At 48.1% G+C, this 26,476-nt stretch overlaps 1 protein-coding gene across 4 annotated transcripts in view; it reads left to right on the plus strand.

Annotated features, from left to right (window-relative positions):
* The window catches only part of tpm4a (tropomyosin 4a), a 45,917-nt gene that overhangs the window by 4,673 nt on the left and 14,768 nt on the right, over nt 1-26,476 (plus strand). Inside the window, exon 1 of one of the 4 annotated variants that reach the window (XM_054789630.1) lies at nt 17,582-17,983. The exons of 2 other annotated variants lie outside the window; for them this stretch is intronic. In XM_054789630.1, the coding sequence (XP_054645605.1) occupies nt 17,852-17,983 (132 nt within the window). In that variant the 5' untranslated portion in view covers nt 17,582-17,851. Of the gene's footprint in view, nt 1-17,581; nt 17,984-26,476 lie in introns of those variants that run through there. One more of the 4 variants, XM_054789629.1, reaches the window with a different exon arrangement.

Raw genomic sequence — 26,476 nt, forward strand, 5'->3', positions numbered from 1 at the left:
CACATATACAATCAAACAGGCTATAAGATCCCTTTACGCTCATTAAGAAGCCCATGTAAAACAAGAATTGAAGGATAAGCAGCTCCAGAGTCATTTCCACTTACCATTCTGGGTTTTCAAGGCAACCAATCTTCATCTCCATGTCTTAAAGGAGACCTATGATGCTTTTCCTCTTTTCTGACCTATAAACGTTGTTACAATGTTGTATTCTGGTGTTAAATGATGCCAACGTGTCAGATAATGAGGTCTGGCATTTGGAAGTGACACCTGAAAGCAGTTTTGGACGGATCTGCACGCTGTGTTTTACAGAGTCCACAACACAGACCTTTTTATATGGGCATGCCCAGCACCCCCGCTCTGCTTCGCTCTGCTCTGTTCACCGCGTTAGCAAGTATGGCTCCCAGGAAATGTTTGTGGGGGTGTCCCTAAAGAGGCAAGCATCAGGCAGAAGGCTTGGATTTGCTGATTCCCAGCCAGCGGCGTTCACACGGGACTGTTTTGTGAACTTGGGCCGATACGAAGCCGGACTATCTGCCAAACTGTCGCTGAAGTCCGATGCCTTTCCGACATTACTTGTTCGTGTTGAAGTGTCAGAAGAGCAAGCTGTAAGTAACATTTTATCAGCATACTAACTGTGTTTATTTTGTGTAAGAAATCGGACAAAAGGGGTTCAGCAGCTGCCCAGAAGTGTGACTGATCACAGCGGAATGGGCTCGGCGTGAGGCGTGCCTGGAAGAGGGCCGGGGTAGAGTAAATTACACAGACAGGAAACACTGCAGGAAGAGGTGCAGAGTCTGGAAGATCTAGAAAGCTTTCTGTGCGGGTTATCGTGTGTAGCTGCTCTACAGGAGTCCACAAGTAAATACAAAGGCCCGAAACGAATATAATAGGTCCCCTTTATGGTGAAAGTCCATGTTCTACAAGTTCTCTATTTGACCTCCAAATGTTTCTTCCTCCTCCAAAACTATTGACACGTGGCCCAAATCTTGGCTATAATCACTGTAAACATCCTCTGTCTCATACGCCGCCATGTTTGTTTACCTAAGTGATAGTACTCTCATGGCGCCACTTGTCGTCATGGCTGGTGCCATCAACTATGAATGTCATTTTTGTGAAGTTACTGTTGGCTTTCCAAAATGGATCAATGTACAATCATTACAAACAATATATAACATATTTGATGAATACTTGAAACGCTTGGTGTTTTTATTGTGTTCGGTTCAGACAGATGCTAGAAGTGTAACTTAGATTGAAAGCAGGCGTGGGTGATGAACGCAGAACGGGGCAAAGCAGGACGTAGTACAACATAAGCGCATGCGCACAGGAAGTAAGGCATAAAAAGGGCAACATAAACAAACAGTAGCAGGACACAGAGGTGAAATCCTCCCACAGCTCACGGGTGGTTGTCATGTGCTCATGCAAGCGCTGACAGTTGTCTCTAGTGCTTGGCTCCCTGTTACGATAAACTACTAGATCTCCGTCACACGTGAGCACCAGGCCTGGGACCACAACAGATGAATGAATGAATGATACAACACCTGAAATGAAGTGACTAATCAACACATTGCCATGCGCATGCGTGTCAGGCAATCTGTGCATTGCTTTCAGCACCGTGGCAACAACGGCATGAACGGAGCGAGCCCTTTTTGTCAGTCATATGGTCTTTTTTTGGTGGAGGCGGGGCCGCCAGCATACACACAAAGTGCAGACGAGTAGTAGAAGTGATGTTAGTAGATGCAGTATAATTTCTATTATTTTTCATACTACTTTTTTTTCAAGTAAAGTTAAAATCTCGTCTCATCTCGCTCTCGTAGACCCGATGTGATCTTGTGCATCGTCTCTTCTCGTGAACCGAGAGCCGCCATGACAAATATATAGTGGTCCTACCATTGGACGGCTTTAAAGGGAAACCTTCATACAGGTGGTGCTTCTGGTCACATGGCGTATTCTTCCACCGTGCACCGGGCTGGAACTGCTTCTCCTGCCAGTTTTGTGTTTACGGACCAAAATGAAGTTTTTCACATGTAATATACAGGATATATACCTAAGTACCTCCAGTCAGAGAGTATCAATAGATCATGTGAAACATTGGGCCAGCCTTATCTAACTGGACCTGATGAGTGCATACTGGACCGTCAGGAGGATTGTGTTGGACCATGTGCCCCCGCTAGTCCCACTCGCGTGTCCTCGTTTCGCATTCAAGTAGCGCAGCTTGGCCCACTTTCAAGGACCCCATCCTCCTCATCCTCCTCGCCATCTGATTTGCGGCGGGAACGCATGAAGCAGAGATTTCATGAGCGACACCACTTCTCAGCTTCCATGTTTGACTGGGCTACGTACATTCCTGGCATTCCAGAGAATCAATACCCCCCGCCCCCATCCTCGTCCTCCTCTTCTCTGACGTTCTCACTCCACAAACATCCCACCCCAAGGAAGAAGTCCCCCTCATTACATGAACTACACTGTCTGTACACTTTCATTCGTGCTCCTGATGTTGGGATTAGCATTAGCATGCTAGCTGAGGGTGGGGGCCACACTGAAACACTGAAAAAAAACTAACTCAGATTTGGAGAATGCTTTTACCAGAAAAAGAGTTCATAATATGACCTTTGACCGTAGCCAAAGGTGACTTAAGTACTCAAATTTCATAGCTGTCCCAGGCAATGCCTGTTACCACTCAGTATGGAAATAATCGGAGATTTGGAGAATAAAAGTGGTACGTTTATGTTCCAGGCATCGTCTGAGACAGCTATGAAAAGGGGGGACTGGTGTGGACGGGGCGGGGTAAGGAAGGAGGAAGTGAGATGATGCTAAGCTATGCTAATGTGTTTGTACTCAGCTGCCACCTTGGAAATAAAAGCTTGAGTGAGGAGAACGTTTCCTTCCTTCCTGAAGAGCTATGCTCTATTTTCCCTCTCATACGTACGACACCATCACTCCTCATATCAACACTTTATTCTCATACATCCATCCATCCATTTTCTATACCGCTTCTTCCTCATTAGAGTCACAGGGGTATGCTGGAGCCTATCCCAGCTGACTTCGGGCGACAGGCGGGGGTACACCCTGGACAATTTAGAGTTGCCAATTAACCTCACCTGCATGTTTTTTGGAATGTGGGAGGAAGCCGGAGTACCTGGAGAAAACCCACGCACACACGGGGAGAACATGCAAACTCCACACAGAAATGCCCAAGGGAGAATCGAACCCAGGTCTTCCCATCTCCAAGTTGTTACTGTGTTGGCCAACGTGCTAACCACTAGACCACCGTGCAGCCTATTGTCATACATGTAACACTTTATTCTCATACATTTAACAACTGATTCTCATACATGTAACACAATATTCTCATACATTTAACACTTAATTCTCATACATTTAACACTTGATTCTCATACATTTAACAATTGATTCTCATACATTTAACACTTGATTCTCATACATGTAACACTTTATTATCATACAGTCCATTCCATTCCATTCCATTTTCTTCCGCTTATCCGGGTCCGGGTCGCGGGGGCAGCAGTCTCAGTAGGGGAGCCCAGACTTCCCGGTCCCCGACCACCTCCTCCATCTCCACCGGGAGGACACCAAGGCGTTCCCAGGCCAGCTGTGAGACATAATCCCTCCAGCGTGTCCTAGGTCTTCCCCGGGGCCTTCTCCCGGCTGGGCATGACCGAAACACCTCACCAGGGAGGCGTCCGGGAGGCATCCGGACTAGATGCCCGAGCCACCTCAGCTGGCTCCTCTCGATGTGAAGGAGCAGCGGCTCTACTCTGAGCTCCTCCCGGATAACCGAGCTCCTCACCCTATCTCTTAGGGTGAGTCCCGCTACCCTACGAAGAAAACTCATTTCAGCTTCTTGTATCCGCCATCTCGTTTTTTCGGTCATGACCCAAAGCTCATGACCATAGGTGAGGGTGGGAACACAGATCGAACGGTAAATTGAGAGCTTTGCCTTCCGGCTCAGCTCTCTCTTCACCACGACGGTCCGGTAAAGCGACCGCATTACTGCAGACGCTGTGCCGATCCGCCTATCGACCTCACGCTCCAACCTTCCCTCACTCGTGAACAAGACCCCGAGATACTTGAACTCCTCCACCTGGGGCAGGACCTCATTCCCAACCCGGAGGGAGCAATCCACCCTTTTCCGACTGAGAACTATGGCCTTGGATTTGGAGGTGCTGAGTCTCATCCCAGAAGCTCAGAAGCGCAGGTCACAGCCCGATGAGGCCATCAGGACCACATCGTCTGCAAATAGCAGAGATAAGATCCTAGTGCCCCCGAACTGGACTCCCTCGACACCTTGGCTGCGCCTAGAAATTCTGTCCATGAAAATTATAAACAGAATCGGTGACAAAGGGCAGCCTTGGCGGAGGCCAACATTCACCGGAAACAGGCTTGACTTACTGCTGGCAATGCGAACCAGGCTCCTGCTCCGGTTGTACAAGGACTGAATGGCACGTAGCGCGCCACCAATCCCACACTCCTGGAGCACCCCCCACAGGACACCGCGAGGGACACAATCGAATGCCTTTTCCAGGTCCACAAAGCACATGTAGACCGGTTGGGCAAAAGTACCCTCCAGTACCCTTGCAAGGGTGTAGAGTTGGTCCAGTGGTCCGCGACCAGGACGAAAACCACATTGCACCTCCTGTAGCCGAGGTTCAATTAACGGTCGTACCCTTCTCTCCAGCTCCCTGGAATAGACTTTCCCAGGGAGGCTGAGGAGTGTGGTTCTCCTATAGTTGGAACACACCCTCCGGTCACCCTTCTTGAAAAGGGGGACCACCACCCCAGTCTGCCAATCCAGAGGTACTGTTCCCGACTTCCTTGCAATGTTGAAGAGACGTGTCAGCCAAGACAGTCCCGCAACATCCAGAGCCTTGAGGAATTCAGGGTGAAACTTGTCCACCCCCGGAGCTTTGCCACTGGGGAGCACTTTAACTACCCCAGAAACCTCAGCCACGGTGATGGAACTGTCCGTGTTCGTGTCCTCAGTCTCTGCTTCCTCTATGGAAGGTATGTCAGTGGGATTGAGAAGGGCCTCAAAGTATTCCTTCCACCGCCCAACTATATCCTCAGTCGAGGTCAGCAGGCCCCCATCCCCACTGTAAACAGTGTGGACTGGGGACTGCTTCCCCTTTCCGAGGCGCCGGACGGTTTGCCAGAACCTCTTCGAGGCGGACCAAAAGTCGTGTTCCATGGCCTCGCCGAACTCCTCCCACACCCGAGTTTTTGCCTTTCCCCAACCCGAAGGCGTAGGGAAATGACCCTCTCGTTCACCGGGGATGACTCCAACACAGAGGCACCGAGCCGGGGGGCTATTAATAAGCCCATACCAGCTCGCCGCCTCTCCCCTGCAGCAACTTCAGAGTAGAACAAGGTCCAGCCCCTCTTGAGGAGTTTGGATCCAGAACCCAAACTGTGGGTCGAGGTGAGTCCGACTATATCTAGTCGGAATGTCTCAACCTCTCTCACAAGTTCGGGCTCCTTCCCCGCCAGAGAAGTGACGTTCCATGTCCCAAGAACTAGATTTGGCCGCCGAAGACCAGGTCGCCTAGGTGCCCGCCCTCGACCGCCACCCAAAACGCAATGCACCGGACCCTTATGCTTGCCCCGCAGGTGGTGGATCTACGGGGGAGAGATCCCGTGTGGCTTCTTCGGGCTGAGCCCGGCCGGGTCCCACGGGTGAAAGCCCGACCACCAGAGGCTCGCCTGCGAGCCCCTCCCCCAGGCCTGGCTCCAGGGTGAGGCCCCGGTATCCCACTTCCGGGCGAGGTGCGGTCTATCCTCGTGTGTTTGTTCATACGGGTCTTCTGAATCACTCTTGGTCTGACCCGTCACCCAGGACCTGTTTGCCTTGGGAGACCCTACCAGGGGAATATAGCCCCAGACAACATAGCTCCTAGGATCACTCGGGCACACAAACCCCTCCACCACGGTAAGGTGGTGATTCATGGAGGAGTATTGTCATACATTTAACACTTTATTCTCATACATGTAACACTTTATTCTCACACATGTAACACTTAATTCTCATACATTTAACACTTAATTCTCATACATTTAACAATTGATTCTCATACATTTAACACTTGATTGTCATTCATTAAACAATTGATTCTCATAGATTTAACACTTGATTCTCATTCATCTAACAGTTTATTCTCATACATTTATCACTTTATTCTCATACATGTAACACTTTATTCTCATACATTTAACACTTGATTCTCATTCATTAAACAATTGATTCTCATAGATTTAACACTTGATTCTCATTCATCTAACAGTTTATTCTCATACATTTAACACTTTATTCTCATACATGTAACACTTTATTCTCATAAATGTAACACTTTATTCTCATACATTTAACAATTGATTCTCATACATTTAACACTTGATTCTCATTCATTAAACAATTGATTCTCATACATTTAACGCTTGATTCTCAAACATGTCACACTTTATTCTCATACATGTAACACTTGATTCTCATACATTGAACACTTTATTCTCATACATGTAACACTTTATTCTCATACATGTCACACTTTATTCTCATACATGTAACACTTGATTCTCATGCAGTTAACACTTTATTCTCATACATGTAACACTTTATTCTCATACATTTAACACTTTATTCTCATACATTTAACAATTGATTCTCATACATTTAACACTTGATTCTCATTCATTAAACAATTGATTCTCATAGATTTAACACTTGATTCTCATTCATTTAACAATTGATTCTCATACATTTAACACTTGATTCTCATACTTGTAACATTTTATTCTCATACATGTAACACTTTATTCTCCTCATATTAACACTTTATTCTCATACATTTAACACTTTATTCTCATACATGTAACACTTGATTCTCATACATTTAATACTTTATTCTCATACATGTAACACTTGATTCTCATACATTTAACACTTGATTCTCATACATTTAACACTTGATTCTCATACTTGTAACACTTTATTCTCATACATGTAACACTTTATTCTCCTCATATTAACACTTTATTCTCATACATTTAACACTTTATTCTCATACATGTAACACTTGATTCTCATACATTTAACACTTTATTTGTCACGCCTTGGAAAGGGGATGTGGGTGAATCCCAGGATGCAGACACAGGAGAGTTTCCGCAGTGAGAAGGGTTTAATAATAATTAGTCCAAATAAGTGAGACAAACAGCAACTGAAGGCGACGGCGCACAAAAAGCAGAAAAGGCACCGTGGTTACTCAAGAGGCACGAATAACCTTCGGCTACCTCTACCGTGGGAGCTGGACGGGCTACTGGGGCTGCAGGACGGCAGCTGGAGGGTTCCTGAAAGGAGGTGAGTCCAGAACATGACAAACACATGCGGTTGCAGTAGCAAACAGAGACAATAATCCAGCACTGGCTAGGAGCAGCTGAGAGGATGATAAAGGGTGCTTAATGATGAACAGGTGCAGGAACCCAGTAGCTCCGCCCAGCTCAGGTGTCTGCTTCTGCACACAAGTACACAGGGCATGAGGAGACAAGACAATCTAATAAATAAGCATAAAGCCGATAAACTTAAAGGAGGTAACAAACCTGTGTCACCGTAGAGTGTGACAGTATTCCCCCCCCCCCATTCAATGGACGCCACCCGGCGGACCACCCGGTTTTTCCGGGAACTTACTGTAAAACTCCGTGAGGAGCGACGGGTCGAGGATAAGGGATCGCGCAACCCATGACCGGTCCTCGGGGCCATATCCCTCCCAGTCCACTAGGTACTGGACACCCCTGCCCCGTCTCCTGGCGTCCAGGATGGCTCTGGCAGTAAAAGCAGGGTGGCCCTCGATCAACAGAGGTGGCGGAGGGGGCACTGGCGGGGGGCTGAACTCACAGGAGGTGACCGGCTTGAGGCGCGACACGTGGTAGACCGGGTGGGACTTGATAGAGGCTGGGATCTTCAACTGGGCCGACACCGGGTTCACCATCTTCACCACTTCATATGGGCCGACAAATCTGGGTGCCAGTTTCCTGGATTCCACTGCCAGGGGGAGGTCCCGGGAGGACAGCCACACTTTCTGTCCCGGTTTATAGTCGGGTGCCGCCTTCCTGTGGCGATCGGCCAATCTCTGGTTGCGTTTGGCAGTGCGGGCGAGGGCGGCTCGGGTGTTGCGCCAGACCCGGTGGATACGACGGATGTGGGAGGTTAGTGATGGTGTGGCACCTTCTGGCATCTGGGATGAAAATATAGGAGGCTGAAAACCATAGACTGCTTGAAATGGCGACATGCCCGTGGAGGAACACACCAGCGTGTTATGAGAGTACTCCACCCATGGAAGAAAGACGGACCAAGAAGTGGGGGTTTGATGAGCCACACACCGAAGGGTAGCCTCCAGGTCTTGGTTGACCCTTTCCGTCTGGCCGTTGGACTGGGGGTGATAACCTGAGGACAGACTGGCGGTGGCCCCCAGGGCCTTACAGAAGGCCTTCCAGGTGGAGGAGGAAAATTGTGGCCCCCGATCGGACACAATATCGCTGGGGATGCCGTGCGGGCGGACCACATGTTGAACCAGAAGCTTGGCTGTCTGCATGGCGGAGGGAAGCTTACGGAGGGGGACAAAATGGGTGAATTTAGAAAACCTGTCCACGATGGTCAGGATGACTGTAAAGCCCCTTGATGCGGGGAGTCCGGTGACGAAGTCCACTGAGATGTGAGACCATGGGCGGGGGGGAATGGGGAGGGGTCGCAGGAAACCAGCTGGGGCCTGGTGGGAGGACTTGCTTCGGGCGCAGATGGAACAGGCCGCCACAAAGCGCTTGGTATCCGCATGGAGCGTGGGCCACCAAAAACGCTGTGAAAGGAGGAACGCCGTCCGCCTGGCTCCGGGATGGCAAGCAAGCTTAGAGCTGTGACCCCATAACAGTACCTCTGGGCGCAGGGCGCGGGGGACGAACAGCCGGCCAGCTGGGCAACCAGTAGGTGGGTGTGTGTCCCCTGTTGCCTCAATGACTTGCCTCTCCACCTCCCACTGGACTGCACCGAGAATCCGGGTCTGAGGAATAATGGAGTCGGGGCCGAGATCCTCCACAGGTGGCGCAAACATCCGAGAAAGTGCGTCCGGCTTTCCATTGCGCGACCCGGGGTGGTAGGTGAGGGTGAAGTCGAACCTTGTCAGGAAAAGAGCCCACCGCGACTGGTGCGGATTGAGGCGTTGGGCGGAGCGGATGTAGGCCAGGTTCCTGTGGTCCGTGTAAATGACAAAGGGATGGGATGCTCCTTCCAACCAGTGCCTCCACTCCTGAAGGGCCAGGACCACTGCCAGCAGCTCCCTGTTGCCAACATCATAGTTGCACTCAGCGGGCAAAAGACGCCTGGAGAAAAAGGCGCAGGGGTGCAGCCGCTGATCGACGCTGGAGCGCTGGGAGAGTACAGCCCCGACTCCCGTGTCAGACGCGTCCACCTCGACAATAAAAGGGAGAGAGGGGTTAGGGTGGGTCAGGACAGGAGCGGAGGTGAAAAATTTCTTTAGCTTCCTAAAGGCCAAGTCGGCGCCAGGAGTCTATGAAAATGGCACCTTAGAGGATGTAAGCTTGTTCAGAGGTTCAGCCACTTTACTAAAATCTCGAATAAAGCGCCGGTAAAAGTTGGCGAACCCTAGGAACCTCTGCAGAAGCTTCTTGGATGTAGGAGTGGGCCACTCGACCACTGCTTGGATCTTAGCAGGATCTGGTCTAATCTGCCCCTTCTCCACAATAAAGCCCAAAAAGGAAACAGAAGGTGTGTGAAACGTGCATTTTTGAGCCTTGACAAATAACCGATTCTCTAGGAGGCGCTGAAGGACGAGCAGCACGTGTTGCCGGTGAAGCTCAAAAGAGGAGGAAAAAATAAGTATATCATCAAGATAGACAAAGACGAACCGACCTAACATGTCGCGCAGGACATCATTAATAAGACACTGAAAGACTGCGGGTGCGTTGGTGAGGCCAAAAGGCATGACGCAGTACTCGAAGTGGCCTAAGGGGGTGTTGAAGGCAGTTTTCCATTCATCACCTTTTCTAACTCTGATAAGATGGTAAGCATTACGGAGGTCCAATTTTGTGAAGATAACGGCGTCATGAAGTGGTGTGAATGCCGCATCAAGGAGGGGAAGAGGATATTTATTGCGGATGGTGATCTTATTAAGCGCTCGGAAGTCAATACATGGGCGCAATGTGCCATCCTTCTTTTTCACAAAAAAGAATCCTGCCGCCAGCGGTGAAGAAGAGGGTCGAATGTGCCCTGCCGCGAGGGAGGAAGAGATGTATTCCTCGAGAGATTTCTGTTCAGGCAGCGAGATGTTATACAGCCGCGATGAAGGAAGCGGCGCGCCAGGTAGCAGATCAATGGCACAATCGTACGGGCGGTGGGGGGGGAGTGTCATAGCGCGTTCGCCGCTGAACACCTCGCTAAGAGTGTGATACTCCCTGGGGACTTGGGAGAGATCGGGGGCGCGAGCGCAGCAGCGTGAGAGAGAGAGACGGGAGGTAAAGCCGAGCGCAAGCAGTGTGAGTGGCAGTAAGTGCTCCAATTATTAATTTTAAGAGTGGACCAGTCAATAAGAGGACTGTGACGTTGCAACCAAGGAAGACCAAGAACGACGGGAGCGGAACGAGAGGAGATGACAAAAAAGGAAATAGCCTCGTGATGATTACCCGAGAGGAGGAGCGACGCGGTGTGTGTTTTATGTGTAACGTTCGCAAGGAGGCGTCCATCAAGCGAGCGAACAATTTTGCGTCTGTCCACCGGCTCAAGCGGGATCTTAAACTGTTCAATGAGTCCACTGTCAATAAAGTTCTCATCTGCTCCTGAGTCCACTAAGGCACAAATAGGAAAAGAACCCCCCTTTCCCCAGAACAGCGTACCTTCGACCTGCAGGCGGCCCACGGTAGTAGTAGAGGCGGGGCGAGGCGGTGAAGTCTGTCCTGCTGGGGTGGAGCTCGGCGACGTGGGCGCACGCCTGGGTCGAGGACGGTGGGGGCAGCGCGATATGGAGTGGTCCGGCGCTCCACAGTAAAGGCACAGCCGTAGTGACAAGCGGCGCTTCCTCTCCGTGGCCGACAGTCGGTGGGCTCCCAGCTGCATGGGAATCCCCTCCTCGGCGATCTCCGACTGAACCTCCCGAGCGAGTGGGGCCGGAAGCGGCAGGGGGAGGAACTCTTGGCCGTGGGATGACAGCCTAGTTGCGCTGAGGGGAAGCCTCTCTCGTTGTCGGGCGCGTTCTTGCAAGCGACCGTCCAGCCGGATGGAGAGAGCTATGAGCTCCTCGAGCGTGCGGGTCTCGTCGCGGGACGCCATCTCGTCCTGCATGCGGGAGTTGAGGCCGGCGTAGAACACGCAGCGGAGGGCCTTATCGTTCCAGCTGCTCTCCACAGCCAGAATGCGGAATGTTATTGAATAGTCGGCCACTGAGCCGGAGCCCTGGCGCAATGCCAGGAGCCGTAGACCCGCCTCTCGCTCCCTCATAGGATGGTCAAAAACATTCTTTATCTCCTCCATGAACATGGGCAAGTCGGTGAGGAGTTCCGGTTTGCACTCGCAAACCACCATTGCCCATTTTGCGGCACGGCCTGATAACAGGCCAATAATGTAGGCCACCTTGGCAGAGTCTGAAGCGAAGGTCTGAGGTTGTTGATTGAAGATGAGGAGGCAGTGATGTAGGAATAGCCGGCATCCTCCAAAGTCCCCTTCATACCTGGTAGGGTGTGGCGGGTTGGGTTCCCGGACCTGTTGGCTGGCGGTGGGGAGTGCCACGGGGAGCGGGGCCAACGGGGAGGAACCCTCCGGCGCCGCTGGGCCTGTTATGCGGGCGTGCATATCTCGGACCAGGGTAGTTAGGTCCACCAGCGTCTGCTCATGGCGAGAAAGCATCTGGCCCTGGGCTTGGAGGGCAAACTGCACATGTTCCTGCTCTGCGGGATCCATTGAATGGCTGGATTATTCTGTCACGCCTTGGAAAGGGGATGTGGGTGAATCCCAGGATGCAGACACAGGAGAGTTCCAGCAGTGAGATGGGTTTAATAATAATTAGTCCAAATAAGTGAGACAAACAGCAACTGAAGGCGACGGCGCACAAAAAGCAGAAAAGGCACCGTGGTTACTCAAGAGGCACGAATAACCTTCGGCTACCTCTACCGTGGGAGCTGGACGGGCTACTGGGGCTGCAGGACGGCAGCTGGAGGGTTCCTGAAAGGAGGTGAGTCCAGAACATGACAAACACATGCGGTTGCAGTAGCAAACAGAGACAATAATCCAGCACTGGCTAGGAGCAGCTGAGAGGATGATAAAGGGTGCTTAATGATGAACAGGTGCGGGAACCCAGTAGCTCCGCCCAGCTCAGGTGTCTGCTTCTGCACACAAGTACACAGGGCATGAGGAGACAAGACAATCTAATAAATAAGCATAAAGCCGATAAACTTAAAGGAGGTAACAAACCTGTGTCACCGTAGAGTGTGACATTATTCTCATACATGTAACACTTTATTCTCATACATTTAACACTTGATTCTCATACATTTAACAATTGATTCTCATACATTTAACACTTGATTCTCATACTTGTAACACTTTATTCTCATACATGTAACACTTTATTCTCCTCATATTAACACTTTATTCTCATACATTTAACACATTATTCTCATACATGTAACACTTTATTCTCATACATGTAACACTTGATTCTCATACATGTAACACTTTATTCTCATACATGTAACACTTAAATCTCATACATTTAACACTTAATTCTCATACATTTAACAATTGATTCTCATACATTTAACACTTGATTCTCATTCATTAAACAATTGATTCTCATAGATTTAACACTTGATTCTCATTCATTTAGCAATTGATTCTCATACATTTAACACTTGATTCTCATACTTGTAACACTTTATTCTCATACATTCCATTCCATTTTCCTCCACTTATCCGGGTCCGGGTCACGGGGGCAGCAGTCTCAGTAGGGAAGGCCAGACTTCCCGGTCCCCAACCACCTCCTCCAGCTCCACCGGGAGGACACCAAGGCGTTCCCAGGCCAGCTGTGAGACATAATCCCTCCAGCGTGTCCTCGGTCTTCCCCGGGGCCTTCTCCCGGCTGGGCATGCCCGAAACACCTCACCAGGGAGGCGTCCGGGAGGCATCCGGACTAGATGCCCGAGCCACCTCAGCTGGCTCCTCTTGATGTGAAGGAGCAGCGGCTCTACTCTGAGCTCCTCCCGGATAACCGAGCTCCTCACCCTGTCTCTTAGGGTGAGTCCCGCTACCCTACGAAGAAAACTCATTTCAGCCGCTTGTATCCGCGATCTCATTCTTTCGGTCATGACCCAAAGCTCATGACCATAGGTGAGGGTGGGAACATAGATCGAACGGTAAATAGAGAGCTTTGCCTTCCGGCTCAGCTCTTTCTTCACCACGACGGTCCGGTACAGCGACCGCATTACTGCAGACGCTGCGCCGATCCGCCTATCGACCTCACGCTCCAACCTTCCCTCACTCGTGAACAAGACCCCGAGATACTTGAACTCCTCCACCTGGGCAGGACCTCATTCCCAACCCGGAGGGAGCAACCCACCCTTTTCCGACTGAGAACCATGGCCTCGGTTTTGGAGGTGCTGAGTCTCATCCCAGAAGCTTCACACTCAGATGCAAACCGTCCCAGTAAACGCTGCAGGTCACAGCCCAATGAGGCCATCAGGACCATATCGTCTGCAAATAGCAGAGATGAGATCCTAGTGCCCCCGAACTGGACTCCCTCGACACCTTTGCTGCGCCTAGAAATTCTGTCCATGAAAATTATGAACAGAATCGGTGACAAAGGGCAGCCTTGGCGGAGGCCAACGTTCACCGGAAACAGGCTTGACTTACAACTGGCAATGCGAACCAGGCTCCTGCTCCGGTTGTACAAGGACTGAAAGGCACGTAGTAGCGCGCCACCAATCCCATACTCCCGGAGCACCCCCCACAGGACACCGCGAGGGACACGGTCGAATGCCTTTTCCAGGTCCACAAAGCACATGTAGACCGGTTGGGAAAACTCTCAAGTACCCTCCAGGACCCTTGCAAGGATGTAGAGCTGGTCCAGTGTTCCGCGACCAGGACGAAGATTAACGGTCGTACCCTTCTCTCCAGCACCCTGCAATAGACTTTCCCAGGGAGGCTGAGGAGTGTGATCCCCCTATAGTTGGAACACACCCTCCGGTCACCCTTCTTGAAAAGGGGGACCACCACCCCAGTCTGCCAATCCAGAGGTACCGACTTCCACGCAATGTTGAAGAGACGTGTCAGCCAAGACAGTCCCGCAACATCCAAAGCCTTGAGGAATTTAGGGCGAAACTCGTCCACCCCCGGAGCTTTGCCACTGGGGAGCATTTTGACTACCCCAGATACCTCAGCCACGGTGATGGAACTGTCCACGTTCGTATCCTCAGTCTCTGCTTCCTCTATGGAAGGTATGTCAGTGGGATTGAGAAGGGCCTCAAAGTATTCCTTCCACCGCCCAACTATATCCTCAGTCGAGGTCAGCAGGCTCCCGTCCCCACTGTAAACAGTGTGGACCGGGCACTGCTTCCCCTTTTTGAGGCGCCGGACGGTTTGCCAGAACCTCTTTGAGGCCGACCGAAAGTCGTGTTCCATGGCCTCACCGAACTCCTCCCACACCCAAGTTTTTGCCTCGACCACCGCCGAAGCCGCGTGCCGCTTGGCCTGTCGGTACCCGTCAGCTGCTTCAGGAGTCCCACAAGCCATCCATGCTCGATAGGACTCCTTTTTCAGCTTGACGGCAGCCCTGACCTCTGGTGTCCACCATCGGGTTCAGGGCTTGCCGCCACGACTGGCACCGACCACCTTGCGGCCGCAGCTCCGATCGGCTGCCTCAGCAATGGGGGCACGGAATAGAGCCCATTCGGACTCGATATCCTCGTCCTCCCCCGGGATGCAGGAGAAGCTCTGCCGGAGGTGAGAGCTGAAGACTCGACGAACAGGAGACTCTGCCAAACGTTCCCAGCACACCCTCACTACACGTTTGGGTCTCCCGGGTCTGTCCGGCATCCTCCCCCGCCATCAAATCCAACTCATCACCAGGTGGTGATCAGTTGACAGCTCAGCCCCTCTCTTTACCCGTGTGTCCAAAACATGCCGACGCAGGTCTGATGATATGACTACAAAGTCGATCATAGACCTGTGGCCTAGGGTGTCCTGGTGCCATGTGCACTTATGGACATCCTTATGCTGGAACATGGTGTTTGTGATGGACAAACTGTGGTTCGCACAGAAGTCCAACAACATCACACCGCACGGGTTCAGATCGGGGAGGCCGTTCCTCCCAATCACGCCCCTCCAGGTCACACTGTCATTGCCCACATGGGCGTTGAAGTCTCCCAGCAAAACGACAGAGTCACCAGTTGAGGTGCTCTCCAGCACCCCTCTGATGGACTCCAGGAAGGCTGGGTACTCTGAACTGCCGTTTGGCGCGTACGCACAAACAACAGTCAGGACCCTTTCCCCAACCCGAAGGCGTAGGGAAATTACCCTCTCGTTTACCGGGGATGACTCCAACACAGAGGCACCGAGCCGGGGGGCTATTAATAAGCCCACACCAGCTCGCCGCCTCTCCCCTGCAGCAACTCCAGAGTAGAACAAGATCCAGCCCCTCTCGAGGAGTTTGGATGCAGAACCCAAACTGTGGGTCGAGGTGAGTCCGACTATATCTAGTCGGAATGTCTCAACCTCTCTCACAAGTTCGGGCTCCTTCCCCGCCAGAGAAGTGACGTTCCATGTCCCAAGAACCAGATTTCGCCGCCGAAGACCAGGTCGCCTAGGTGCCCGCCGTCGACCGCCACCCAAAACGCAATGCACCGGACCCTTATGCTTGCCCCCGCAGGTGGTGGGTCTACGGGGGGGAGATCCCGTGTGGCTTCTTTGGGCTGAGCCCGGCCGGGGCCCACGGGTGAAAGCCCGACCACCAGATGCTCGCCTGCGAGCCCCTCCCTCAGGCCTGGCTCCAGGGTGAGGCCCCGGTATCCCACTTCCGGGCGAGGTGCGGTCTCTCCTCGTGTGTTTATTCATAGGGGTCTTCTGAATCACTCTTGGTCTGGCCTGTCACCCAGGACCTGAGACCCTACCAGGGGAATATAGCCCCAGACAACATAGCTCCTAGGATCACTCGGGCACACAAACCCCTCCACCACGGTAAGGTGGTGATTCATGGAGGGGTATTCTCATACATTTAAAACTTTATTCTCCTCATATTAACACTTTATTCTCATACATTTAACACTTAATTCTCATACATTTAACACTTGATTCTCATACATTTAACAATTGATTATCATACATGTAACACTTTATTGTCATATATTTAAAACTTTATTCTCATACATTTCACACTTAATTGTCATACATTTAACACTTGATTCTCATACATTTAACAATTGATTCTCATACATGTAACACTTGATTCTCATACATGTCACACTTTATTCTCATACATGTAACACTTGATTCTCATACATTAAACACTTTATTCTCATACATTAAACACTTTATTCTCATACATGTCACACTTTATTCTCATACATGTAACACTTGATTCTCATACATTTAACACTTTATTCTCATAAATGTAACACTTAATTCTCATACATTTAACACTTGATTGTCATACATTAAACACTTCTAATTTGGTAAATTTTTTATTTTTTTTTCTCATGAATTTACAACTTTTCTTATAAATTTCCGACATTTATTCTCGTACATTTATGGCTTTTTTTCTCATAAAGGTACAACTTTTGTTCTTGTACATTTATGACTCTTTCTTATAAATTTACGACTTTTATTCTTGTAAAAATGTATGACTTTTTTCTTGTAAACTTACGACTTTTATTGTCCTACATTTGATTAATCACTTTTTTCTAAAAAATGTACGACTTTTATACTTTTTTTTATCTTACATTTATGACTTTTATTCTTGTAAATTTCGGACTTCATTTTCATAATTATACAACTTTTATTCTTGTACTTTTTCCTCATAAATGTACAACCATTATTCTCGTAAATGTATCACTTTTTTCTTGTAGATTAATAACTATTTTCTTGTCAATTTTTTTTAAACGTTTTTTTTCCCGTAAATGTACGACTTTTGCTCTTGTAAAAAAAGATGTTATTTTTCTCTTAGATTTACAACTTTTATTGTTGTAAATGTATGACTTTTTTTCTGGTAAATGTACGACTTCTATTCTCGTAAATGCATGACTATTATTCTTGAAATCTCAGACTGTTTTGTTGATGTGGCCCTAATACTGGGTGGTATCTTTCCACCCCCAAAACCATGACGCCCCAACATTTGCTGCATAAGCATTTAGCGGCTAAAGATTGAAGTAGGAGTATGTGGTGAAAGTAGCAAATGAATGTATTATGGAATATATTAATTTTATTTACCATAGCACGTGTTGACTAACATTTATTTATGACGTGGAAAAATTTTGGAGACCGCGCATCAAGCCATAGGTCCCGCCCCTGTGACGTCATCCTCCATCAAGTCTCTCCTCCAGTCATCTTTCTCGATCCTCACGCCAACAAAGTGTTCCATTCCCGGGACAAGTCGGTTCCCCTCCATGCTGCTAAGCTTCTCTCCTTTCCTCGCCGCAACGGAACATTTGGGGGCCACCTGAACGTTCCTACATACTTCCTAAGTTCCTACACTTCCTGCTTAGGCTTTTTCTCGCACTTGAACGAGATCGCGGAGGGATTTTTTTACGCCTTGAATCACTTCGAAGAAAACCAAAATAGCGTCAAGCAGCGATGGCAGGTTTGAACTCTCTGGATGCTGTCAAGAGGAAGATTCAGTGTTTGCAGCAGCAGGCGGACGACGCCGAGGACCGGGCTCAGGTCCTCCAGAGAGAGCTGGACGGCGAACGGGAGCTCCGGGAGAAAGTGAGACAATCCACTTCTTGTCCACCTTTTGGTAAAAGGCGCTTCTTTTTATCGGTTTGCCCGCCACTCGCTGTAAGGGAGCGTTGGGCTGTAGCGGTGTTCCGTTGTTCGGTGATGGGCAAGCACGGCACCATGGTGCCACAATGCAAGGCGTTGGTCTTCATAGGACAAAAGTTTGGAGTCCTGTAGCTTTGTGCGCATGCGTTGTGACCTATAAAAGTTCAACACTTTGTCATCGTTCACAAGTACATTTGAAACATGGACCACATTTATTGATCCATTCAACTGTGTACTACAGTAGTAATAGTATAGCATATCATACTATACTAGTAGTACTTTTTTTCCCTTTTTTTTTAACTTGAGGATTATCATACATATCATGCTAATACACGCCCGATCAAAATGTTAAGACCAGTTGAAAAATGACAACAACATACGTTTTCACTGTTGGACCTTAAGGAGGTTCTCAGCAGAGCTTGAAAATGCAAAAAGATGAAATGGGAGGGAGACAAAAAAGAAGCATTCAAGAGAAATATGCTAAAGTTGAAGAGCACAGCCTTTAAAGGGCAAAATTTTGGTGAAAATGTGGCTTGAATGTGATTTAGTGTGGTCTTGATGGCAAAGGCGAAAAAGCTTTCTCTCTTTGATTGTTGAGCTGCATAAGCGAGGCGTCTCTCTCGCAGCGCGCCATCGCTGCTGAGGTTGGACGCAGTAAGACGATCACTTCAAACTTCTGAAAAACATCCTGAGGCTCATGGAGCAAAAAAGTCCAGTGGTAAACCCAAAACATGTCCCGGTGGCTGTCAACACACGGGACCATCCTCGGCCCAGTCCGAGCGCGGTCCGATAACCATCAGACGCCATCTGGCAGAGAAGAAACGACATCTTCAAGGTTTGGAATTTGCAGGAGAGCACCAAACATGGGACATTGAAAGGTTTGATTCTCCCTTGACGCTCCTGATGGCTTCCAGGGTTACTGGCATGACGAGGAGATCCCACCTGAGATGTTTTCCATCATGGTGATCCTTCTATGGACCCCTAGAAGGGGCGTCAAACGGCAGATGTTGCAGGGGGCGTCCCTCACGTCTGTGTGGTAATGACTGTCTTTTTCAACAGGTGCACTTCACCAAGAGGAATAAGATCACTCTTTTGGACCATCCTCATCTAAATCCAATGGAGAACATTTGGAGAACATTCCCACTAGCCTCCTGGAAACACTGGCATCACGCATGCCCAAAGCTATTTTTCAGCTGATCAACAAGAATGGCACAGCTCCTCATGACTCACTCCTTTTTAGACATTTCACTTCTATTTTAGGCCGTTTTCAAGCTATGCTCTTCAACTTTTGATCAGCCTAGCTCACTTCTGGCTTCCCATTTCATCTTTTTGCATTTTAGGGAGCTCTACTTCGAACCTCCTTAAGGTCCAACAGTGTAAAATGAACATTCTTGCCGTTTTTCAGCTGTTCTTAACAGTTGGATCAGGAGTGTTTCTTTAGTTTGTGGCCGCTGGCAGGGTCTAATGTTCACTTGCATCGATGACTACATCTGTGCATTTACGCCTGTCAGGATAACACATTTTGCTGGAGGATAATTGTCCTATAAATTATCGTTGATAATCGATATTATTGGCATTTTGATTGACATGAAATTTGATTCCGGGAGATTCCCGGTTCCCATTGATGCTCGATGCCCCACCCTAATAATAATGATATTCATGAAAAACTGTGATTACTTGAAAACATAAGCGCATGGTTGTGAACATGGTGTGTGTGTGTCTCAATTCTAAGCAAGAAAACTAACTCATTGACATTTTTCCTTGAATTACGCAGATCTAAGAATAGATAGATCTAATAGACCTAGTAGATGAGTGTAATAAGGTATATAATAGATGTATCTAATGTATGATACAGTGGAAAGTACATTCATGCAGCAAATAAAGACAAGTCAAAAGAAACGTCCATTGATCAGTGTGATTGATGAAGGATAGCCAGTGATGGTCACTCAGGGACAGAATGAGGAGGAAGTGTTAGCGCGCATGCTAACAATGCAGTATGTGTACAGTGGTACGTATTGTTTGCTATGCCACTGGTTAAGTCACGTCTTTGCATGTTGCTGCCAGCTGATGTGTGTTTTTGTGCAAGTGTAGCAAGTATGTCGTGCTAAAGAGGAAGCTATGCGGGAAGGTGTTGCAGCTGACGCACGTGTTTGCAAAGCGAGCCGTGTGGCATGGCCATGTGTCAAGCATGAGTGGTCGTTCCTTAAAGGAAAAGTGCACTCTTTTTGGAATGTTGCCCATCGTCCGCAGTCCTTAAGTGAAGCATGAACACATATTTCCTTCCCCTTTCTGTGCATTCTAAGGAGAGAAAACGAGTTAGCATGAGGGCGCTAACAATGGACGTCATGCGTGCTATTTCGACTGTAAAGCCCTAAAAAAAACCTCCAAAAAAGGCCAACAATGTTCCATGTACATAAGTGACCTGTATGTTAACCAAAAGTTGGTCAACTTTGAGATTCCGCACGCTACCATCTAAACATCGGGACAGACTGAAGCGCTGGATCCCGATACTCTCAACTTCCACCCGACGACATCGCTAGGAAGACTCAGCAAGATGCTCGTTTGCTCTCAGCATTTTGGACCTGAGGACTGTGCTAAACTCAGCAGCTCGACGGGGAGCACCAAGTCTTGTGGTGAAAGATCCAGACATGCCGATGAGAGCCCACGCTGGAAGTGACTGTCTTCATAGAAACATTTAGCACCAGCGCTAAGCAGGCTGACCTGGGGCCTTACATCCTGACGTATGTGTTACCACACGCACAGGCGCCGTCATTTTAGGCAAATTTGTTAGCCAGCACGTAGCGGAAGTAGGGTATCAGAAGGGTTGCAAGTGATTCGTGACACACATGTGCTAGCCGCTCGCCCGATGGTGAGTTGTGCGTGCTAGGTGTGCTTCGTGTGAGGCTGTCGTATGTTTCACTCATGTACATGTGTGGGGATCGTACGAGGCTCGTGAAGACCACTCGCTTCCTACGGCTTCCGTGACCGGGAGAAGCAGAGTGTACAGCTGGAGGAGTCACCCGCCTCGGTCGGAGGTTGTTATCTCCCTCATGCTAACCCGTTTTCTCTCCTCCAGAAGGCACAGAAAAGGGAAAGACGTGTGTGTTCATGCTTCGCATAAGGATGATCTCCACTGATCTGGATCAGTCTTTGATATTTTGTACAACCTGTTGGAAACGTGTCCTGTATGTTTTTTTTCTGACCATTTTTTGAGTTTTATGCACAAATGCTGAAAATGGTCCCATATCGGAATGTTAAAGAACCCTTAAAAAAAATCCAGATCACCCCCAAAATGTAATCAGTTCTTCCATATCCCATTTCCAACATTTCCTGAAAATGTCTTCCAAATCCAGTCCGAACTTTTCAAGTTATTTTGAACACAAACAAACAAACGTCAAAAACATAACCTCTGCGCTGCGCTTGGCGGAGGCAAAAGTGGGTGTCCAGCAGTTTCTGGTTGATGTGTTTTCAATCAAACTTGTTTCGATGCTTCATTTTTCCAGCATGCTCCTTCAGAACCCTGACTGCCCCGCCCAGGATGCCGTCGGCCAAATCTGGCCTGCCCTTCCTGTGACTGCGTGCGCGTGCACGTGCACTGCAGCTTCACATGCATTTATTTCAAGCTCTTTAAACTCTTGCTCTCAGGCTCCGATGGAGACAGCAAGCTTGTTTTTCTTTTCCACACATTCGTCATCCTTTTTAACACTTGGCAGCCACATTTCCCACAATGCACCTCAATTGCCAGCACTTTCGGCCTGAGATGTGCTTGCCATGAGCGCAGCTGTCGCATTTAAACGCCGGCGGCTTCTTCAGGCCAACTGATGTTTCTGATTAAGACGAGCGAGATCACTTGAGGCAAGACTTTGGCAAACGCTGCCGTGTATTTTAGTGTAGCGAAACAAATGATCTGCTAAATTTGTACTTCTATTTCAACTCTTAAGTGATGACTTTTTCCATTGGCCTCAGGGAAAGGACCTTTCATGGGCCACACATGGAAAAATAGACACTTGCAAGCAAAATGTATTTGCAGGGGCTTAATCATAACAATAATCATACTAATAATAGTAATCATTCCTCATTTGGAAGGATTTCAGATAGTTTCTGCCTATAAATCTGTAATTGTTCTCTATAAAATGGATTCTTTGTTCATATTTTATTGTATTTAGGTTATTTGCTATATGGCTAAAGTTGCTAACATACGTTTCACTTTTTGTCGGACCCTTTGGAAAGAGTGAATAAGGCACCGCAGTATTTTGTTGTCTTTTCAGTGCAGCTGTAATCCTCCTTTGTAATCAGTGTTGTTCCATTTCTATAGAATTCCGGGTAGTTATTTACACATTTCTTTATTTATTGATTTAAATCATTGCACCTGAAAGTTTCTCGTGGCCTGGGACCTGCCTAACCGGGCCGTGGTTGGGGACCCCTGGTATCAGACGTTTAAAATGCCTGCTATGTTTTTTAAGGTATTATATGCCGCATATAGAAATGACTCAAATGTGACTACAACTAAAAATGGCTGCCAAAAACAACACTGTAATGTTCAAATGGGATTTTATTTCATTCTAGAATATGTTTGCACCACTAAAAAAAACAGCCGTGGGCCTCAAGTGGACATCCCTGGTACGTGGATGCACCTTCATGTTGGACGTTTTTGATAGTTTTGTACTTTGTTCTCACCACGTGCTTATTGTTTTATGGCCTGGTTGCCACAGTAAGATCACCACCTTCACTCTGACGGCCTTTTATGGAAGACAGCTTGCCTTGCTTCTCCTCTTCCACAGCACGCATACCCCAAACTGGAAGCCTGTCATTATTAAGTCTTTCATTCAGAACGGAGTGTCACATTTGAACTGCGCTAAAACCTCAAGCTATGCATTTTTTGATGCTGACTCTCTGGAATACTGAAGTCACATGTTCCATGCCGACAGGCGCTTGTAACTTGAAAGGAAATGTATTGTAGTTGAACCAAGTGTACCAGCAACATTTCTCTTCAGTGTTTTTCAATTGATTCATGCCGTGTGGGGACGTTTTTTACATAATGTCGTAATGCTTGAATTTGCACAACCGGTCGTTGACGCATTTGCAAAAAAATGAGTAGAACACAGGAAAATCAAAACTACATATGAAATTTCTTTTTGTTTTTGTTTTTTTGCCACAAACAAGACTGACTCGCCTGTCAGTGCTTTTAGATGGGGGAGGGGGGCCCCCTCATTGAGAAGAGCGATACGTGCTTTCATTTCCCAATCTCTAAAAGTCTCCCCAACCCACTAGTTTTTTTGCTCGTCGCTTTTTGGCCAGGTCACCCTTGAAAATGAGACGTTGATCTCAGTGTATTTTAATCTGGTGAAAAAACAACCTAAAATGGCTTTTTGAAAAAGAGTATAACCTAACCTGGGGCTGGGGGGGCTATCAATATTAAAATATCAATATTTCTTTTAAGCACGCTATCAAAAATGATCGATATAGACGGGGGTTGATGCGGAGGTCTCATGTTTCCCGAGTGGCAGCCAGTTACAGCAGCTCTGTATTGTTTTGAGTGTTTTAATAGTTATTGCTTGTGGAGCCATAGCGACCCCTTGAGCAAGTGTCGTCTTGTTACGCTTGTAGCCTGCCTCTCGCTTGCTGAGGGACACGCATTCATTCACTCGGGAGCGGCCGTTAGCTTTGAGCCGCACACCCCTTCGCTACGCAGGAGGAGAGGCTGCGTCGCGGGAGTGAAAAGACGGTATGAACCGTGTTTAGCTTCTGTCGTCATGGGGAACGTGAGTTGGTGAGATCTCTCCCCAACAAGATGCTAACCTGGCTGCTGAGGGACTAGCGTGAGTGCAGCCTGATTAAGATTGAAGATTATATTTTACTTCAGCAGCTATTTTTCTCCAAGATGAATAAAACAACTTTGCACACATGTTTGCAAATACACTAATATGAGAATCTATATCGTACATGGACATTCAACCTAAATGTATCGGGATATGAGTTTGGGCTTATATCGCCCAGCCCCAACCTAACCCAGAATAACTAACAAAGCCCCGAGGTGTATGACACTTATCCCTCCTGCTACATCTTCTTGTTCTCTGGTAGACCAGGTGCATTTGAATGTCTTTCTGAGCGAGGGTGAACAGGTAGTGCCAAATGTATTTGTGGCGGACCGGTGCATGTAAATAAAAGACTGGATGGGAAAGGCTGACTTGAACTCTCTTCATGCCCTATTTTTGATCACAAGCATAGCAGCACACATAGCAGGGAGCTACAGGAGGAGGCAAGCTACATCTTCACTCGTTGCTCCGACTGCTTGTAGCACCAACAGATCACCAGTTTTCTCCAGGAGTTCCAACTGTATTCCCAATGTTACTCCCTGTTGCAGCGTTGGAGCGTTGCGGTTTGGCTGATGGCCAACTGGAGGAGGTCTCCGTGCATTCTTGCTCAGTTGTTCAACAATCCCAGTTATTCCTACCACTGCCGACCATTTACGCCCCAAAATATGCAGGAGTGGGTTGGGAAAAATGCAGACCTTTTCTGACTGGTTTCAATGGAAGTTGAGTAAGTGATGCAGTGGCTTTGTTGGGCCTCTCACACTCACATTCTGTGGGGGGGAAAGAACGACTTCCTGCTTGCCTCTGTTTCCTTTGGAAGTTCTCCCAGGGACTAGTCGGACTTTCCAAATATAACATAGCGTATCGGTGCGTGTCGTCAGTCTCAGGCATTCTGGGGAACACCCCCACGTCGGTGGCGAGATCATCATGTGATGATGTCCACCAAAGACTGTGCAGCCAAATTGACTCTTGAGCTTGAAGATGTTTTTAACAGCATAACTGTTGGATCGTATCCAGAATATATCAGTAATACGGATTTACGGTGGTGTGTTTGCCCCCTTCCTGATTTTGCAGTTTTTTGGCATGTTTGTCACATGTAAATGTTTCAGATCATCAAACAAAAACAGTGATTGCCCCCCCAGTATATAAACATGCAACCTCCTGTCTTTCGTCTGGAAAAAACCTTTTTCCGTTCTTTAGCAATCAGCAGTAGAGTTTCAGGAAAATATCAGTTTCCGACTAAAATGGGAGAAAAACAGCTTTTTGTGAAAAGATACATTTCAAGCATAACTTTCACTTTCACACAAATGTGTTTTGCTTTTGTGACAGCTCAAATATCTGAAGTATACAACTATATTTATCATTTTTCATGTTTTATCATTCATGATTTATCTATCATTTTCACATTTGGAACTAAACTGCGTGCTTGCACGTGTATGCATGCATTCAAATTTTTTAGCTCACTAATCAGTAGCTGCTCATTTCTAGCAGACAATACGGGGTCATGGAACAAGGAAGTGCGTGTCTCACCCACTTAGCTGAGAGTCATGTGTCCCACCACAGAAGGTGTCTTCATTTTACTTTGAACGCTGCAAAAAGTCAATATCTTATGAAGAATATTTGTCTTCTTTCTACGTTTAGGATGTATAAAATCAACGCGTCATGTGAACACTATTGGTGGTGTTGGGTTCGGTTATGTCGACAACCGCTTGTGTCGACAGTCCGAGGGGCGTCAAGGAGATACTTTACAGACTCTGCTAAGGTCTGACTTGAGGGCACGTATGAACATCCACCCAGTGCATGGAGCAGCACAACCCCAGCAGTGTTGTGTCGCCCATTAGCCCACTGCCCTGGAAGCGGCTCCTAATTAGATTCCTCCCCCGGCTTGTCCTTGATTTTCTCTCTCATGCATTTGATATGCTGGCTTCCAGTATCTTTTACGGTCAATCCCGAAGGAGCTGGACTGTATCCAATCCACCCCATCCACGTTGATGGGCAGCAGTGAGGAAGGAAGAAAAGAGATTATGGAGTTGGTCACTGTTGAGTGAGTGAGTGTATTCTATGAACAAATAACCCCCCCTCACACTCACACTGGCATAATAAAGATGATTTCCTCCTGGGATCTGTCAATAGTACCCCAAGTGTAAAATTCACCAACGCATGGGTGCTTTGTCTGGGCACTCAAACAGACTAGTTTGTTTGTTAGGCGCACGCTTTGGCGTACCATAACCACACTGTGGACAAAATACAGTAAATAGACTGGTGTGTGTCTTACCTAGTGTTTGAGCATGAACCAGACTAGAGCTGTCCTATCTAGTGAGACTGGTGTGTGTCTTACCTAGTGTTTGAGCATGAACCAGACTAGAGCTGTCCTATCTAGAGAGACTGGTGTGTGCCCCACCTAGTCTTTGAACATGAACCAGACTAGAGCTGTCCTATCTAGTGAGACTGGTGTGTGTCCCACCTAGTCTTTGAGCATGAACCAGATTAGAGCTGTCCTATCTAGTCTGACCGGTGTGTGTCTTACCTAGTCTTTGAGCATGAACTAGACTAGCCTTGCTTGGTTTTTCTGTGGAAGTACCAAGCGTGTGCTGAGGAAAGGGCGTGGTCACGCTTGGCGAAA

Source organism: Dunckerocampus dactyliophorus, chromosome 10 (genome assembly GCF_027744805.1).
Source record: "Dunckerocampus dactyliophorus isolate RoL2022-P2 chromosome 10, RoL_Ddac_1.1, whole genome shotgun sequence".
Classification (NCBI taxonomy): domain Eukaryota; kingdom Metazoa; phylum Chordata; class Actinopteri; order Syngnathiformes; family Syngnathidae; genus Dunckerocampus; species Dunckerocampus dactyliophorus.